We start from the raw sequence: 19,546 nt of genomic DNA on the forward strand, positions 1-19,546 counted from the left end.
TTCTCTCAACAGTCAGACCCAGAAAATGCAGCAACCTGTGAACAAGAGATCATGAACACAGCCAAGCGAGGTGGACCAGTATGTTCCAGACTGGGGAGTGGACTACACATAACACGTCCGCCTGAAAAGTGGTGGCCACGGTGTCCAACAAGATATTACCTTATATTAGTTTCAACAAGGTCTAAATTCAAATGTCTGATCTGAACGGGAACAAAGAAAATGGTTTCATTCTTTTTTGTTATTGTTGGTTTGGTATGATGTGACTGTTGTTCTGTTACTTGCATTTGCTTTTAGTGTAATCGTTTGATTATAGTTGCTATTGAGGGGTGAAAGTGATGAAATGGAATTAGACAGTTTGACAATGCATTGATAATATTGGCCTAGCGTAGGCTAGGCCAAAAGGGGGACTGTTGGAATCATATATTTAGTTTAGATGTTTGTGTTGAATAATATAATTAGTTTAGATGTGTGTTTGTAATAATATGATTATTAATATAAACTGTTTAGATCAAAGGCATTGTTGCAGGAGGCTCAAGAAAGAACAAAGGGAAGAACATCCCTCACAAACTGGTGACCCTGGGTGACCAGAGGGTGACCCTGGGGGACTTTGCGACCATCATAAAACTATATAACCCGGTCATTTACAGGGGGGGAGAACTCATGATCCATCGGAGGCACGGGGGAGAGGAGCCTGTGACCTCAGGCATGTCGTGCACTGTATTATATCAACTGGTCACGCTGGAACCAATGATGGGATCATTTGGCTCCCTGCCAGATAAGGACTTGTTTCCTGTTGCAATCACTAATCAGAGACTTGGATCAAAGGCTGCCTCAACATCCAATGAGGCTGGGGTCTGGAGACCAGGCAGCCAGTCAGAGGAGGACAACATCTGGGAGAATCTGCATGTTTTCTTTTGGATAAAAGGACTGGGTCAAGGGACAGATAGGTCAGACTTCGTGCCCTGACAATACTTTGTTGTTGCTAGGATTTTGAACTCGGCCCAGAGCTCTGTATATTTGTATCCTGAATTGTTTATTTACTAAAGATATATTTAAATTGGCATTCTTCTCCTGAGACTTCATTCAACAAACACGCGGATCAGCAGCACGACACAAGGAAATTAATCTGATCCAACAATATTTATATATTATATCTATATAGACTTATAAAAGTTCTCCAGTACTTGCACAGCTGAAGTCCAGCACTTTTTTTTTCATTTATTTATCTTATTTTATTTTTAACTGGAGTTGTCTTTTGTTTAGATTTGTCTTTGGTTGTTGTTTTTGTTGTTTTTGTTGTTTTCTGCTTTCTGTTATCTAATCATATATACTTAATTTAGTTCACCAGCTTGTATATTTATTTAAGTTGGGGGTAGGTACATATACGTTTTTTACTTCTTCCTACCCCTTTTCGAGCATGACCAATATCATTTTGATGTATATTTCACTGATGTTTGAGTGCTTATTCTATTTTTTTTTAATATGTTTTTCTTTAAGTTTTCTTTCATATGTTTTGGGTTTTCTATCCCTTTTATTTTCTTATTACTTTTCATGTTCGAAATCAATCAATCAAATAAAATAAAATCAAGATGAGGATTTCAAAGTAAAGTACATAATAATTAATTTAATCTGACTCCATTTGATGATAATAATAACTTTACTTTTATATATCGATTGAGAGAAAGACTTGATTAATAATTAAGAATATAGACTTGATAGTTTATTGTGATGTACAGAGTAAAAATGCAACAAAAATGTAACAGGCCGGTTGTGTAAAAATGATGGTAAGCAAATCAAGAAGACAAAGAAAATCAAGAAGAAGAAGAAAAAGATTATTACCGTTGTGATTCAGCCAAACAGCACACAAGAAAGCAAGGATGCAAACTAACAGTAGGCTATAGGGTAAAAAATAGTGAACACTCCCACTCTTTGGGGAGTGGGGGGGACTAAATAGTTTGTATCCCTCCCCTTAAAATATGTGGATACTGTAGGGGAGGAAATATCTAGACACAAATAGTAATATCTCCCCAATACTGAAATCAACATTGGATGATCTTGCCCCTTATAAGGTAAGTATGAAAAGGCAGGATCGATCAGCCCCTTGGTTTACTTCCTCTACTCGCAAATTAAAACAAAATTTGCGAAGGCTTGAGAGAACTTGGCGTTTGTCAAAAACAGCTTCATCCTTCAAGACTTGGCAGGATTGCTTTAGGTCCTATAAAAAGGCCCTGCGTATCAGTAGAACTTCCTACTTTTCTGCTCTTATTGACTCTAACAAGAACAACCCAAAGTTTTTATTTAGTACAGTTGCTAAGCTGACGAGGAGCCATCATTGTGTTGAGCCATGCGTCCCTACTGGCCTGTCAAACAACGATTTCCTGAACTTCTTCCAGCAAAAAGTAGAAGGTTATCAGAACTAAGATTGGGAATTCCTCGTCTTCTTTGTCTTCTTTGTCTTCCACAGGTCACATGGCAGATCTTTCTCAACATGGCAACCCCAGTGTGTATTTCGGGAGTTTTCAGCAAGTTGGACTCTCGGAACTTGATTCTCTTGTCTCCTCTACTAAGTCGACCACTAGTCTTCTGGACCCAATTCCAACCAGGCTTCTCAAGGAGGTTTCCCCATTGCTTCATTGTGTCATTCTTAGAATTATTAATCATTCTCTATCAACAGGTTTTGTCCCTCATGCTTTCAAAGTGGCTGTAATCAAGCCTCTGATCAAAAAACCCAATTTGGACTCGAGTGTGCTTTCAAATTATAGGCCAATCTCGAACCTTCAGTTTCTCTCCAAGATCTTAGAAAAAGTTGTTGCTAGGCAGCTTGTGGACTTCTTGAACGACAACAATCTACTTGAGGCTTTTCAGTCCGGCTTCAGAGTTGGTCACAGCACTGAAACTGCATTGCTTAAGGTAAGTAATGACCTCTTGTGTGCATCTGACAAAGGTCTTCTCTCTGTTCTGGTCCTCCTAGATCTCAGTGCAGCATTTGATACAGTTGACCACAGCATTCTTCTTAGGAGATTAGAAGATACTATCGGCATCAAGGATCGCGCCTTGGACTGGTTTGGATCTTACTTGTCTGACCGTTTTCAGTTTGTTCATGTTCATAATCATTCGTCAGAACGTAGGAGGGTTAGTCATGGTGTCCCGCAAGGATCTGTACTTGGGCCACTCCTCTTCAACATCTACATGTCACCTCTTGGTGACATCATCAGAAAGCATAGCATCAGTTTCCATTCTTACGCAGATGAAACACAGTTGTACTTTTCTTTTAAGGCAAATGAGGCTCATCAGTTGGCCAAATTGGAATCTTGTCTTCCTGATGTCAGAACTTGGATGACACAGAATTTCCTGTTGCTTAATACTGACAAAACTGAGGTCATTATATTTGGATCGCGAGAGAGTAGGGACAGAGTCTTTGATGGACAAAGTGGTCTATTTGGTACTAGACCCCGTTCTACTGTGCGGAACCTTGGAGTCACTTTTTTTTTTTTTTTTTCCCTTTGTCCGGTCTGGCCATAATGACAAGCAGAAGTGTCTCTGAATGTTTATGATGGCTGACAGATTTTATTCTCAGAGGTAGATCTTGAGAGTGTGAGCCACATGGGTGGTTTCAGGAGCTACCTCTTCAGTGGTTTTATTATAATATTCTTGGTGACATTCTGGCCATGACCGGACTGAGGGGGATAGATAGGGGGGTGAGTAGAGAGGGGAAATGAGTGTGTGTGGGGGGGGGGGATGATGAGATGATGAGAGGGATAGAGAGAGAGGAGTAGAGGAGGCAACTGGCAACAATATACAATTGTGTTAAAAGAGAACAAAACAGATCGTAAATATGCATAGCTAATTGTCAGATAGTGCACATATACCCATACAAACATACATGCGAGTTCATACAGTGATGATAATAATAGCGATGATAATAATAACAACGTTAATAGTAATAATAATAATAATAATAATAATAATAATAATAATAATAATGATAATAATAATAATAATAATAATGATGATAGTAATAATAACAATGATAATAATCTATTCATGGATAAATAAGACAATAAGCTATGCAATAGTGTGCAACAGTGTACCCGCGCTTGTGTATATTTGTGTGTGTGCGGGTGTGTGCGTATATTTGCATGTGTGCATACTTGTGTGTGTGTGCATGCTTGCATCTGTGTATACGTGTGTGTGTGTGTGTGTGTGTGTGTGTCTATGGATGTGGTGGTGTGTGTACCTGAATGTGGGGGTGGGTGTGTTTAAGTACGTCACTGGAAGTAGGCTGCCAATTAGTGCGGTCTCCGAGGCCGCAACCGACCCACGCCGGCGACGAGCCGGGGGGAGGGGGGGCCCGGACACGGCACACCCGCCGCAAATCCGGCCAGGAAGAGGCCCGGAGCAGCAGGCCCCCGGGCCGGAGGGCACCCGCCCCACGAGGAGCCAGGGCAAGATGACAGGGAGGCAGATACCCCAAGGAGAAGGGACACCACCCAGGGCGGACAGGCAACAGAGCCCAGCCCCCGGACGTGGGCCCCCCAGGGCAAGCGAGACCAGACTCATCCCCATGACAGGACCCAGCCCCTTCACCCACCGGGAGGATCGGTACCCAAGGCAGGCCCGGGCACCCAGAGCCCCCCCCCCCCCACGGACTCAGTATGGCGCATCAACCGGCCCCCTCCACCCCCCACATCCCCCAGCCGCCCCCACCGCCCGGGACCCCCCGGCGCCAGGGGACAGCCCCCCCCCAGCCCCGGGACCCGCCACAAGTGGCAAGGTCCCCATAAGCCCAGCCGGTCTCGCACCCCGGGGGCACCGGATTGCACAGGGCCCATCCAGGGTGGGAAAGATGTCGGGTCCAGCCCCCACTAGCAGGCCGACCCCACTGTGTGTAGGAGTGTCAGTGTGTGTATATGTGCACTTGCTGGTGTTTTGGACTATGGTGCGTTTAAAATGGAGGGGTGGTAAGGCCCTGGGGCAACCACACTGCTGCTGAGCAGGGCGGCGGCCGCAGTGCACGAACCCCCCCCCAGGCCCTAAGTGTATATAATGCTATTAAAATTGGAGAGGGTCTCTGATGGAGCGGTGGCCGGCCGATGGAGACCCTCATCCAAAGCCCTAGTGATAATGTCAGTGGGTCGTTGGCTGCGTGGGGGCCAGGTCCTCGCCAACGAGGGTGCAGTCGGTGCCCCATAGCAAGGGTGAGGAGACCACACCGGGGGTAGGCCCACCGGGGACCCGGTCGCCGCCCATATCGAGTCCCCCGCGGCGCCCGGCCAGAAGGCCGGGCAGCGACCACCCGAGACACAAATCCCCGAAACAGAAGAAAAAAAAAAATACACCTATTATTATTTATTTATTTATTATTTATTATGTGACATGGGGGGACTCCCGGTCAGGGGGCCCACCCCCCACCGCCCGAGGGCCCCGGGGCAGCGGCAGCGACCAGGGAGACGGAGGGCGAAGGTGGGGCAGAAGGCACCACCCGGGCACACAGGAGCGGTAGCCGCCGGCCGCGCAGCCCCACCCCAGGCATGTGATCCCACCACGTATGATCCAGCGCCAGTCCCCAGACACAGGGACGGACCAGCCCTCCCACCAACAGGGGGGCCCCCGGCCCAGAGCCAGGGACCGTGGTGAAAGATCATTGCATACTATGTGCCAGAATTTATTTACTGGTGGGCAATGCCATACAGCGTGTAGGTAATTATCTGGAACATTGACTGTGCAGTGTGAGCAGGTTTGAGTGGCGGTCATGCCCATCTGAAACATCCGCTGTCCAGTGTAGTGGATCCTGTGGAGTACTTTAAAATGTATTAATTGTAGATTAGGTTGTTTTATCAGTGAAAAGGTGTTCAGGCAAATTGTTCTCCAGAAATTAGAGTGGGGCTGGAGAGACAGGTCTCTTTCCCACTTAACAATGGGGATAGAAATAGTGCGATCTGTGTTTGTAAGGATTTTATATATCTTGGAAAGTAGTTTAGGAGGTGAGAAATTAAGGACCGACTGTACAGCCGGAGAGACCTCCATGTGTGTTTGTTCAAGTTTGAATTTTTTCTTAATTATGGACTTAATTTGCATGTATTCCAAGTAACAACCACTGTTAATTCCAAACTGTGTCACAAGCTCTTGAAATGGTCTAAAATTATTATTCTCTCTTATGTGTTTTACGTGAGTTATACCTTTATCTGCCCAATGTGTGAAGTTAAGTGCTTTTTTATTTTGTAGTAAATCAGGATTGTTCCAGATGGGCATACGACCGCACGGGAGAAGGGAATTTTGATTCCTAACCTGTGATTTTCAGAAATTCCATCCAAGCCGTCAGAGAGTGACTTATATTAACGCTTTTCATGCAGCTGTGGTGTTTTGGTGTGCTGATAAATGGCAAGTCTGCTAACTGAATATCACCACAATAGGCTTGTTCTATGACATGCCAGGATACATCATGTGGGCTAGGGTTGAACCACTTATGAATATACTTTATTCTGTTGGCAATATAGTAGGAATAAAAGTTTGGCAATTCTAGTCCCCCAGCATCTTTCGCTTTTTGAAGCGTCTTCAGACTGATACGGGGTGGTTTGTTTTTCCATAGAAATATTGTGACGTTTGAGTTCAGGGTTTTAAACCACTGAGCAGGGGGTTGATAGGGAATCATTGAGAAAAGGTAGTTTAGTTTAGGTAAAACCATCATTTTTTACTGTTGCAACTTTCTCTAAAAGAGATATGGGTAAGTTTCTCCATCGAATTAGATCATTTTCTATTTTCTTCAATAGCGGGCTGAAATTGAGTTGTATTAAGTCTGATAGGTTGGGAGAGAAGTTGATACCTAAGTATCGTATGTTACCGGCTTGCAATGGTGCTAGAGAGGTTCGTTTAAATTTACAATTAAGCGGTAGCACCGTGGATTTTGCCCAATTTATTGAATAGTCCGAAATACAAGAGAAATTGTCAATAAGGCTGATAACTTCAGTAAGTGAGGATTGTGTATTTTGAAGAAATAACAATACGTCATCGGCATATAAGCTTATTTTATGGTCAGATGTTGAAGTTTGGACTCCTTTGATATTATCATTTTGCCGAATTGCAGCTGCCAGAGGTTCTATGAACATTGCAAATAGTGAAGGGGAGAGAGGACAGCCCTGTCTGGTGCCTCGTTGCAGATTAAACCTTTGAGAGGTCTGGCTGTTCGTTCTGACTGAGGCGCACGGAGAGCTATATAATGTTCGTATCCAGGATATAAATGAATTCCCGAAACCAAATTTTTGTAGTGTTGAGAATAAGAAACTCCAATTGACCCTGTCAAATGCTTTTTCTGCATCTAGCGAAACAATTGTTGTTTGTAGATTGTTGGCTTTAGTATAATCTATCAGATTGATAAATCTACGTACGTTGGAGGTTGAATCTCTACCTTTAATAAACCCTGTTTGGTCAGGATGGATTATATATGGAGTAATTTTTTCTAGTCGTCTAGCTATTGCTTTACAAATAATTTTAAGATCGGTATTGATTAAGGATATTGGTCGGTAGCTAGTCGGAAGCGATGGGTCTTTGTCCGGTTTGAGTATGAGGCTAATGTTAGCAGAATTCATGTTTGATGGGAGAAGTCCAGTATTTAGGATCTCTCTAGCCATTCTATTATAGGTCGGACCAATAGTAGGCCAAAGTGCCTTATACTGGGAAGCCATCAGGTCCTGGGGCTTTATTTACTGGCATTTGTGCCAAGGCTTCTTCAAATTCCGCCTGAGTGAGATCTGCGTCCATTGTAGTAGCCTGTTCCTGATTTAATTTAGGGAGCACAATACTGTTAAGAAAGTTATCTATTGAGGCTTCTGAAGGATTATTATCGGAGGAATATAATTTTTTGTAGAAATCTCTGAAGCATTGGTTAATTTCTTCTGGGTTATGGGTTAGTTTGCCATCCAGGTTTTTGATGGAGGAGATTGTTGCTTTTTCTCTGTTTGACTTTAGCTGGTTCGCTAAGAATTTGCTAGAGTTATTATTGCATTCAAAGTTTTCAAGGCGTAATCTTTGCATTTGGAACTTGTTTTTTTTATCTGTCAGTTTGGCTAATTCTGTTTTTAGTTTGCATAACTCTTTCCACACGTCTTCTTCCTGTTGGATGGCATATGAAGATTCTAATGTTTTAATATTATTAACTAATTCAGACTCCAGAGCTAATTCCTTTTTTTTTTTTGTGGCATGAGTAAGATATTATTTTGCCCCGCATTACTGCTTTAGCTGTTTCCCATAGAACATGTACAGGAGTTTCATGCAAGTCGTTAATTTGTAGGAATATTGTCCACTCCCTATTAAAGTATTTTATAAAATCTGAGTCTATGAGTAATGACGTGTTCAGCCTCCAATTCCAGATCGGTGCTCTAGGTGCCTTTGTAGAGACGGAGATAGAGGCAGGTGCATGATCACTAATAGTGATGGAGTGGATCCGGGCTTCCCGGATATCTGCCAAGAGTGAGTTGCTGGTGATAAAGTAGTCCAAGCGTGAGTATGAGTGGTGAACAGAAGAGAAAAAGGTGTACTCTCTGTGAGTTGGGTGGTTTGAACGCCAAGGGTCTGATAAACCAAAATCACTCATATACTGTTTTAATGTGTCTACAGCTAATGAGTGTCGTTGGCTAGCTGAGGTGTTGGATCTATCAATATCAGAGTTTAACACTAGGTTCAAGTCACCCCCTACTATGAGTGTTGTGTTTACATGTGCAGAGAGTGACAAGAAAAAGGCATGATAGAAAGAGGGATCATCCACGTTTGGGCCATAAATACTAGCAATACAGTAATCTTTATTGTCAATGTTAGTGTTGATGATTATATATCTTCCATTAGGGTCAGATATTGTACTATTTATAATGAAATTAAGTCTCTTATTGATCAAGATAGCCACACCTCTCTGCTTCGAGTTGTAACTCGCCGAGTAGATGTTTGGAAAAAGGGTCGATTTTAGATTATGTGCTGTAGTGTTTGTTAAGTGAGTTTCCTGTAGTAGGGCAATGTCGGCTTCAAGAAAATTCAAATGGTTGAGAATTTTAAATTTTTTGTCCCTGGTACCTATACCCCGCACATTCCAAGTGACGAACTTAAGGGAGGTCATGTTTACTATATAGACCTAGAGTGGTGTATGTGTTAGTGTGTGTGTTACGTGTGTGTGTGCGTGCGTGCGTGCGTGCGTGCGTACAACTGCCAATGTAAACAAACATCGTTGCAATCTGTCACGGTGAACATTGTTACCAGAGAGAAAAGAAGTGAGGAAGAGACATTAGTGCAGTTTGAGGGGAGGGATATTGAGGGGGGAGAATCAGTTCGATGCAGAAAAGTCATACTTTAACTGAAATGGCGCTTACGTGATTTTCATTGACAACAATGTTGGCATAAGCTGCGTTAATACGATATTACCTGTTGTCTTGAAGCCTGTGGAGAGAACGGTTAGTACAACCACGGAGTTGACTTGCTATCGCGGTAGAGCTGACCGTTGACAAACAGTTTGTCTACCGCGACAACCGCTTTAGAGCCTTCAGCGAGGAACCTTTTCCGGATCGGGAAGAGGACTCTTCGTCGATCCAGAATCTCCTTTGGAAATTGATCATTCACTCCAAAGTCGGTTCCGCGAAGTTCCCGTCCTTGGCTCTTTACCAGCATTTTTTGCTTGAAGTGTTCAAATTTTACCACGATGGGTCTCGGCCGGCGGCTGTCAGGTTTCTTCCCTCCAAGACGATGTAACCGGTGGAAGGTGATGTTCTTGACGGTCTCCGTAGGAAGCTTCAGATGCTTCGTTAAGAAGTCCGCTACCGTCTTCTCCGGGTCTTCTTCCGCCTTTTCGGGGATCCCTGAGAACACCAGGTTGTCCCTCATGCTGTGCGCCTGGAGGTCTAGGACTGTTTCTTTTAAGTATTTATTGTCTTTAGGGAGTTGGCTCATTCCCTCAGTGAGAGATTTAACCGACCCTCGCAGCTCCTTATTTTCTGCGGCTAGTGAGACAACCTGTTGCTGGCTGAATTCCAGCGACTCGCGCATCGCCTGGAATTCCTTGTGGAGTGTTTCCATTAAGTTTAATCTGGCATCAACGCTGGAGAGCCTTTGTTCGATCGACAATAATATGTCAATCGAGGAATTGCCGGGTGGTGAAATTGTTCCGGGGGAGTCTTCGCGACGGCTTCGCTTGGAAGACGGCGTTGACGTTGGCGTTGGCGTCTTGCCCGTCTTCCCCATAACTCTTCGGTCGAAGATGTCGTCTAGATATTTTTCCAGATCGGCTAAGCTCTCCTCGTCCTCCAGGCTTCTTATCTCTTATCGTTTTTAATCTATTTTATAAATATATGTAATTCGGCAAAATAGTCAGGTAAAGTTTGTTTACTACTGACAGGGTGTCGCCATTTTGGATTGCGCCGACGGTCCGAGAATCTCACAGCATCACGCGAGACCCACGCAGAGCATCTAAGCCCATCGATATATATATATATATATGTGTGTATATATATGTATATATATATGTGTATACATGTGTATGTGTATATGTATACATGCATACGTGTATATGTATATATATGTATATATATATATGTATATATATATATGTATATATATATATATATATATATATATATAGAGAGAGAGAGAGAGAGAGAGAGAGAGAGAGGGAGAGAGAGAGAGAGAGTTTTTTCAAGTCAAGACTTTTTAAAGTCAAAGGTGATCAAAGCAATGATACTTCAGCATCAAAGCTTCTCCACAATAATTGCAGCATCATGAATGCTGCTCATTGAGGTGTGTGTGTGTTTGGCCAGCAGAGGGCAGTGTTACTGCAGCTTGGAGTCATTTTCAGCCATTTTCAAAGCAGTGGCTCCAGTGCTTGGATGTTTCCCACAAGCTTCATTTGTCCATCACTGCTTTGTTCTGCAGTGTGTTCTGCTCCGAGTGCAGTTTCTGCCACTGTTTTCCTGCCACTGCTTCTGACACAATGTTTGCTGACCTTGTCTTTTGATGGAGTGAGCATCTCCTTCAGGACCAGACCATCTTCACCTGTTGCACTCCAACTGCTCCTGGGGGCCACAGCCACACTTGATGCACCCCGGCAGTGAGGGGCGTGGCTGCACTTCAACTCAACACAGCGTCATGTGATTTCAGGGAAGTGGGAGCAGAAACACTGATCAGAGAATCTAAGAATCAAAAAATATCACAAGAGCAGCTCAAAGTCCAAGTGTTTCTCCGTCAGGCTGCATGTTGGCTGGATGCAGCAGCAGCAGTGTGAGTGAGCAGTGCAGCAGGAGTCCTCCTCTGTGTTCACAGAGGGTCGCTCTAGGTAGACACAGGTGGCTTCTTTCACTCTTCTCTTAAACCATCTGTCTTCTGTGTCTAAAATCTGGACCTTTGAGTCTTGGAAGGAGGGGCCTTTGTCCTGGAAATACACATGAACCGCTGACTCAGCAGAGCTGTTGATTACAACACCTGCTTGATAATCAACACCTAATGTTGAAAAATCAACACCTGGCTATTAGTCGGTACCATCAGCCTGGCCCCGCCCACACCTTCAAAGGCAATCTGATTGGATGTTGGTTATCGGATTGGATGGAATCTTGAAAACGGGTTCAAAAGGGAAAGAAGGATTCTGAAATCAGATTAGATGATGTAATCCAATCCTAATTTTAATCTGGATCAGATCTTCAGTTTGTGTTGTTCCAAACATTTCAGTAGGATCTGGATATGAATAATTCATTGATTAATATAAATTATATGAAGATATAAAATAAACAGCATGTCCACCCTCAACCTCTACTTTAGCAGGGTGCTTCAATATTATTGTGCCTTGTTAACAGGTTGTAATTCTGTTCATTTTAATGTTGGATGTCAGCTTGAAGTCACCACTACAGCTGCAGCCTGAGGGGGAGAAGGGCTGATCAGACAGAAGAACACTGTGCAGCAGCAGGAAGTGCAAAGCTGATTTCTAGCTTGTGCTCCAGATGCGGCCAGGCAGTGGACAGTTTGTGCAACAGACTGGTGTGATGTGGCAGGCAGGCAGGCAGCAGTCATTCAGAGTTTGAGCATTTCTATCTGGCTGTACCCCAGAGAAACAATGGAAGGCCTCAGATGACTGGAGTATTGATTTGAGAATCCACGTATTGGACTGATCAATATTTTAGTCCTGATCTGCTCAATAGTGTCATTTCTCATCATGGATCTGCTCCAGGTCTCGTCCCACTGTCGCCCCCTGCTGCTCTGGGGGCCCAGTTGTTTTTTTCTCTGATTGGACAATGAGACACCTTTGGTTGTGATTTAGCGCTGGACAAACAAAAGAGAGAAAACAGGTGCAGCTCTTCAAAGAGGAAATCACATTTTTCTCACCGTCATCATGGACTGCCAACAAGTTATGGCAACTGTTGGCAGAACTCTGGCAGCCAGAGTCAGCCAGGCAGTTCTTCTCCAGACTTTACAGAAAAATGAACACATGGTGAAAAAACTCTTCCAGCAGCAACTAGAATAAATACTGAGTGAATGACTTTGAACACAATTTGCATCTTTGAAATCCTCTGAAGAAAGAAAAGTAACCAGCGTGTTTTTTCAATGTGAGCAGTAGAAAGTCCAGATATTTGTGTATAAAATGCAGGAAGTCAAAGTAAAAAGTCAGAGAAATACTCAAGTAAAGTACAAATACTTGGAAAATGGACTCAAGTACAGTGACAAAGTATTTGTACTTTGTTCCTTGCCACCTCTGGCTACAGGTGTGTGTGGGTGTGTGTGTGTGCTTATGGGTGTGTGTGTGTGTGTGTATGTGTGTGTGTGTGTGTGTGTGTGTGTGCTTATGGGTGTGCCATTTGGCCTTTGTCTTCATAAAATGAGGAGTGGCAGAAGCAGGAAGAGAAGTCAGAGTTGTTCTGTGTCGGGCTCCATTTTGAGGCGAGGCAGCAGCAGCAGTAACAGCAGCAGCAGTGAGCGGTGCAGCAGGGTGAGTCCTCTGACTCAATGATCCTCATTAAACCTAATGAACTGATTTCAGTCTTGACTTTTTGACCTCCTCCTTTCTCAGTGTTGTGTTCCAGTTAAAACTCCTGACTGTGTTGAAGGTTTATTGTTCATGTTTTCTGGAATCTGCTTCAAAATATATGGCAGATCTTATTTTTCACTAGGATAGAAAAGGGCTGTGAACTGTTTTTACCTTCATTATATGTTGGAAAAACTCAAAGTCAGTTCATTTAATTTATACACAGGCTGTTGCGCCATGACTACTGGACTTTTTGGCCTTTTCACAGAGTGTAGTGTCATTCCAGGAAACAGTGTATCAGAAAGACTGATCAGAGCAGCAGGAATCCTAAAAGATCAATGGCAGCTCAAAGTCCAAGTCCAAGGCGCCACATTGATGTGATGTCAGTCAGCTGAGTTATTTCCTCTTGTCCCAGTCTCTGCAGTGGAGGAGAGTTTTAGAAGACACCAAAGGAGTCACACTGGATTCATTCAGTGACAACAAAGGCTGCTAGGATTCTGATGATACTTCACACTTTCAACCTGTTGAAGGTTCAAAACTAATGTTGGCTGCAATTCCTGCTCATTAAATACTTTGTGCAGTTTTCTCTACTCTAGATTGTGCGTCCACATTGTAGAGTGAGGAGCTGAGGACTGTTTTGATCTCTGTTGCATGAGAAAGAAAAAACTCTGAATCACTTCATTAGATTGAGTTACTGCTGATGGATTATTTTATTCTATACACACCATCGATGTTCCATGTTGACTGAGTTTCCATTTTTTACACAGCGTCATGTGAAACACTATCAGGGAATCCAAGCATCTAAAATATCAGGAGAACAGCTCAAAGTCCAAGTTGTTCTCTGGGAGGCTGCATGTTGGGTGGAGGCAGCAGCAGTAGCAGCAGCAGGTGAGTCCGGACTGACTGAATAACGCATTCAATGTAACGCATGTGACTTCAGTCTGGGTGATTTCTTCCTGTTCTCTCGCTCCCAAGTGGAAGTCAGACTGTTCTGAGCTCCCTGCCTCATTTCCTGTTTGACCTCCAGCTCAAGATGAGTGTTCGAGTGGAGGAAGAGGAGGACGGAGCAGCAGCGTCTCCAGGGTTCAGCTGTGTGTCTCTGAAGAGTCACAACTCCAAAGATTATCCTTACAACTTCAGTAATGAACCTGGACCTCCTGAGACACAGTAAGAACACTTAGAGTGACTCAGTAACTGGAACTGCTGTTTGATTCACTGTTCAAACTGTTGGTCATCTGGAAAAACTGGAAAAAACGGGAACCTGATGTGAGAGGAACAACCCTCTTTCTTCAACCCCTACTGGAAACAGCAGTGTGTGGAGATTTATTAATGACTCTCAGCCGATCATTGAGGAAAGAATCATGTTTTAAACACAGACATCAATGTTTGTGTTGCAGAGTTCAATACAGGACAAAGAGAGCAGAGTCTCCAGGGTCCAGCTGGGAGTCTCTGAAGAGTGACTGGTCCAAAGATGAACCTCCACTCTTCAGTAATGAACCTGGACCTCCTGAGACACAGTGAGAACACTGTGTGTGTGTGCGTGTGTGTGTGTGTGTGTGTGTGTGAGAATGTGGAACTGGATCCAGTGATCCACTGCAGCTCCTTCACATTTCAAAGTGTTGAAATCCAGTTCAGTCCAAAGCCAAACAAGCATCACTGGAGAGAAACACAACCCAGTTTTGACTTGAAAACTGAGCAGAGCTGATGAAATAATTTCTACTGGGTAGACTGGGAGAAGAGCATCATGGGAATTGGAGCTGATTTAGAGCCAAAGATTAAAATAAAGTTCATGTCAAAGACCAAATGAAGAATTTCAATAAACAAAGTTTTAAACAAATTAAAAAGTGACAAGTTGATCAAAGTGGCTCCATCCACAGGAGGAGGAAGAGGAGGAAGAAGAGTGGTGGGTGTGGAGCAGCACTGCAACCTGCCAGTCACAGCCAGACTGATCACAGTAAGACTGTCCACCTGCACCTCTTTCACTTCTCCCTCTGAGATCATGTCAGGACCTCCAGTGAGAAGATTCACTGAGGGACGTTGAGAGCAAACAGTCACACAGCAGCTTCACCACAGCAGCTGAAAAGTTGTGGAGAGAAAATGATGCTCACACTGTCACACTGATGTTTTCTTCTGCAACCTTTTCTCTGCTCCAGGGGCTGATGATGGTCTGCAGGAGCTTCTACAGCAGCAGAAGATCAGTCTGGAGAGGAGATGTGAACGTGTGACTGAAGGTCAAGAAGCAGGAAGTCAAACCCTCCTCAACAGCATCTACACTGAGCTCTACATCACTGAGGGACAGAGTGAGGAGGTCAACAGAGAGCATGAGGTCAGGCAGCTGGAGACCAAGAAGACCAAGAAGACCAAGGAGAGCCTCCACGACCGTCCAATCAGGTGCAGCCAGATCTTTGAAGCCTCACCTGAGCAGCAGGGACTCAGAGTCAGAGTGGTGCTGACCAACGGTGTCGCTGGGGTTGGAAAAACCTTCTCAGTGCAGAAGTTTACTCTGGACTGGGCCGAGGGCCTGGAGAACCAGGACCTTCATCTGGTGCTTCCTCTGTCATTCAGGGAGCTCAACTTGGTCAAAGAGCAGCACTGCAGTCTTCTGGAGCTGCTCCAGGCTTTCCATCCAACGTTAGAGAAACTCACAGCAGAGCAGCTGCATGACTGCAAACTTCTCTTCATCTTGGACGGCCTGGATGAAAGCAGACTGGCTCTGGACTTTGAGAAGAAGCAGTTGGTGACTGACGTCACTCAGAAGAAGTCAGTCAGCGTCCTGCTAACAAACCTGATCAGAGGAGATCTGCTTCCCTCGGCTCTGCTGTGGATAACTTCCAGACCTGCAGCAGCCAATCAGATCCCTCCATCATGTGTGGACAGGCTGACAGAAGTACGAGGCTTCACCGATGACCAGAAGGAGGAGTATTTCAGGAGGAGGTTCAGAGATAGAGGAGATGTGTCCAACAGGATCATTTCTCACATCAAGGCCTCCAGGAGCCTCCACATCATGTGTCAGATCCCGGTCTTCTGCTGGATCACTGCCACAGTTGTGGAGAGCATGTTGAGCTCAGAGCAGAGAGGAGAGCTGCCCAAGACCCTGACTGACATGTACTCACACTTCCTGCTGGTCCAGACCAAGAGGAAGCAGCACAAGTATGGAGGAGGTCCACAGGAGCTGACGGAGGCTGACAGGGAGCTTCTTCTGAAGCTGGGCCAGCTGGCATATGAACATCTGGAGAGTGGAAACATCATGTTCTACAGTGAAGACCTGGAGAAGTGTGGTCTCAGTGTGACTGACGCCACTTTGTACTCAGGAGTTTGTACAGAGATCTTCAGAAGAGAGAGTGTGATCTTCCACAAAACCGTCTACTGCTTCGTTCATCTGAGCGTCCAGGAGTTTCTGGCTGCAGTGTACAGCTTCCACTGTCACACCAACAGGAATATGACAGAAGATGGTCACTCTGGAGAATCCCTGGATGAGTTCCTGAAGAGGATGATGAAGGAATCCCTGCAGAGTCCAAACGGTCACCTGGACTTGTTTGTTTGCTTTCTCCGTGGACTCAGTCTGGAATCCAACCAGAGACTCTTAGGAGGCCTGCTGGGTCTCACTGACAACCATCCAGGAACCTTACAGAAGGTCATCAACAACCTGAAGAAGATGAACACTGGTGATGTTTCTCCTGACAGAAGCATCAACATCTTCCACTGTCTGCTGGAGGTGAAGGATCAGTCAGTGCATCAGGAGGTCCAAGAGTTCCTGCAGTCAGAGAACAGATCAGAGAAGAAACTCTCAGCCATCCAGTGTTCAGCTCTGGCCTACATGCTGCAGATGTCAGAGGAGGTTCTGGAGGAGCTGGACCTCAGCAAGTACAACACAACCATGGAGGGAAGATTGAGACTGATTCCAGCTGTGAGGAACTGCAGGAAGGCTGTGGTATGTTTAAGGTACGTAAACACTGTGTGTGTGTGTGTGTGTGTGTGTGTGTGTGTGTGTGTGTGTGTGTGTGTGTGTGTATGTGTGTGTGTGTGTGTGTTGAAAGTCTATGTGCTGTCATTCTTGGACATGGTCTCTCTTGTAAAAGAGATCTTGGATCTCAAAGGGACAAACCTGGTTAAATAGTTCTCATAATAATTCAACTACAGAAAAGAGTTGTCAGAATAATCAATAAAGTTCCCTAAAGTACAAATCAATGATTGATAGAGTCAAAGATCTTCCAATTCATGGATATAGTGGGCTTGAAAACATTAGAAATACTATTTCCAGGAAAGAATGAAAATCTTGCGCTCAGTATTTAAGTTTTTTAAAGTGAGAGAAAATCAATCCATGTTCAGAGGGTTGAGTGTCTTTGAATGATGGAAGGTGAGAAGCATTGTTAAATATAGATGTCTTTCTTTTCTGGGAGTTCCATTTTGGAATGGGATCAGTGACCATTTGAAAATGTGTGCTTCTTTGTTGAGTTGAAAAAATCTTGAAGGGCAAAATACTTGATGATGATGAGGATAAATGATTGAATTGTGAGTCAATGATGAAGAATAATGTTAAGCATATTTTGTTGAGTTGAGTTTCTCTTTTTTTCCTTTTTGATTTTGTCTGACTAATTATTCCAGCTAATCTTATGGACTGTATAGGAGAGGCAAGAATCAGCTTGGGCTTCAGCCAGCTGCTTTTTCCTTCACACAGTTGTTATGTTTTTGTTGTTGTGAGTCTTTAGAATGTGCACATTTGTTTTGGAAGCTTCATTTTCATTGTTGTCTGTTGATTGCACAAGATTGATTGAATTTACACTGTCAACCAAAATCAACTATTCAATCATTCATGATGATGGTGGTGATGGTGATGATGATGATGATGATGATGATGATGGTGATGATGGTGATGATGATGGTGGTGATGGTGATGATGATGATGGTGGTGATGGTGATGATGATGATGGTGGTGATGATGATGATGATGATGATGATGATGATGGTGGTGATGATGGTGTTGATGATGATGAAGGTGATGGTGATGATGATGATGATGATGATGATGATGATGATGATGATGATGATGATGATGGAAGCAGCAACTTCTCACTCTGCTCTCCTTCATTCAGTCATGAACTCCCAGAGCTTCAGTGTGCAGTGGTGTCTTCAGCTCTGCAGTCCAGCCCCTCCCACCTCACACTGCTGGACCTGAGTGAGAACTTCCTGAAGGATCCTGGAGTGAAGCTGCTCTGTGCTGGACTGCAGAGTCCAAACTGCAGACTGGAAGTTCTCAGGTCAGTTCCTGCTTTCTACTGGTGGACAGTGTGTGTCAGCAGATGACAACTGGTGTGTAACGCTGCTCAGTGTGAAGACTTTGAAGCAGATATTAAAGACTCATCTAGACACAGTGGATGTTGTTGATATTTTCATGTCAACAATCTGCAGCCAGAAAAGACTTTGGATGGTGGAAGAAAGTGTGGAAAATGTCTCCAGTCACTTTGGAGCTCAATGGAAGTTGTTGATTGGTGATGAAGGCCACATGACTGAGCAGAAGATCCTGTGAAGAAATATTAGAGGCAGATTAATAGTGCAGCAGTATTTCTTCATCTTGTCCTTTGAATGTGTTTGACTTGTAACGAGACTCTGATGACTGAAAACAGCCACAAGAATACAAAGGACTCACTGATTATTTTCCATCTTCACTGCTGATTGGCTGCACACTGACTGACACGCTGCTGTTGTTATTGTGTTGACAACACACTGGCACAATGACTCGTTTGAGGGAATGACTCAGTGATCCCAACAGCTGCACATCTGGATCATCAACAGGGAGAAATGACTCTTAATATGACATTTACACCATGGAAGAAATCAAATATTGATTCTTTATTCAGGTTGGAGAGCTGCAGGTTGTCAGAGCTCAGCTGTGATTGGCTGCTCTCAGCTCTGAAGTCCAACCCCTCCCACCTCAGACTCCTGGACCTGAGTTTCAACAGCCAGCTGCAGGATTCAGGAGTGAAGGTGCTGAGTGGTTTTCTGCAGAGTCCAGACTGTAAACTGGAGACTCTGAGGTCAGGCCTGGTTTGGAACCAGTGGATGATGGTTTCAGCACCAAACACAGTTCATCACACATGTTGAACAAACATTGAACTGAAGGTTGATTTATATCAAAATGACATCCAGAAATATGAAAACTTCATTCTGTTCATGTTTGAAATTGAAAGCAGGTCATCAGTGGTCATGTGACCAAACATGATTTAAACACACATTAGTTTTGGACTGAGAATTTAATTTCAAGGTGACATTTTCTGTTGTGTCAGATTCTGTAGTCCACATTTCACTTTGATTTTCAGAGTGATGACACCCTGGAAAAACTCTCCATCATTATAAACTCTCCATCATTTATTCTCTATTCAGGTTGTGGGGCTGCAGGTTGTCAGAGCTCAGCTGTGATTGGCTGCTCTCAGCTCTGAAGTCCAACCCCTCCCACCTCAGACACCTGGACCTGGGTCAGAACCAGCTGCAGGATTCAGGAGTGAAGGAGCTGAGTGGTTTTCTGCAGAGTCCAGACTGTAACCTGGAGACTCTGAGGTCAGTTCA

At 44.1% G+C, this 19,546-nt stretch overlaps 3 protein-coding genes across 25 annotated transcripts in view; 1 reads left to right on the forward strand and 2 right to left on the reverse strand.

Moving 5' to 3' along the window:
• LOC142891171 (NACHT, LRR and PYD domains-containing protein 14-like) overlaps window positions 1-19,546 on the forward strand; it is a 261,301-nt gene that overhangs the window by 55,882 nt on the left and 185,873 nt on the right. For 15 of the 23 annotated variants that reach the window (XR_012927187.1, XR_012927188.1, XM_076030607.1 and 12 more), the window contains exons 1-7: window positions 13,985-14,149; window positions 14,380-14,499; window positions 14,860-14,936; window positions 15,136-16,924; window positions 18,076-18,240; window positions 18,841-19,017; window positions 19,364-19,537. Coding sequence is in view for 21 of the 23 variants with exons in the window: in XM_076030607.1 (XP_075886722.1) it covers window positions 14,016-14,149; window positions 14,380-14,499; window positions 14,860-14,936; window positions 15,136-16,924; window positions 18,076-18,240; window positions 18,841-19,017; window positions 19,364-19,537 (2,636 nt within the window). In the remaining 2 variants the exon portion in view is untranslated. Of the gene's footprint in view, window positions 1-13,984; window positions 14,150-14,379; window positions 14,500-14,859; window positions 14,937-15,135; window positions 16,925-18,075; window positions 18,241-18,840; window positions 19,018-19,363; window positions 19,538-19,546 lie in introns of those variants that run through there. The other 8 variants (XM_076030624.1, XM_076030625.1, XM_076030598.1 and 5 more) reach the window with 7 other exon arrangements.
• Window positions 1-19,546, reverse strand: part of LOC142891081 (NACHT, LRR and PYD domains-containing protein 14-like) — a 407,498-nt gene that overhangs the window by 19,770 nt on the left and 368,182 nt on the right. The window lies entirely within an intron of this gene.
• LOC142891194 (NLR family CARD domain-containing protein 3-like) overlaps window positions 1-19,546 on the reverse strand; it is a 331,599-nt gene that overhangs the window by 13,255 nt on the left and 298,798 nt on the right. The gene's annotated exons all lie outside the window — the stretch shown is intronic.

Source organism: Nelusetta ayraudi, unplaced genomic scaffold, assembly GCF_046127955.1.
Source record: "Nelusetta ayraudi isolate G7.1 ecotype Tasmania unplaced genomic scaffold, CSIRO-AGI_Nayr_v1 ptg000028l, whole genome shotgun sequence".
NCBI lineage: Eukaryota > Metazoa > Chordata > Actinopteri > Tetraodontiformes > Monacanthidae > Nelusetta > Nelusetta ayraudi.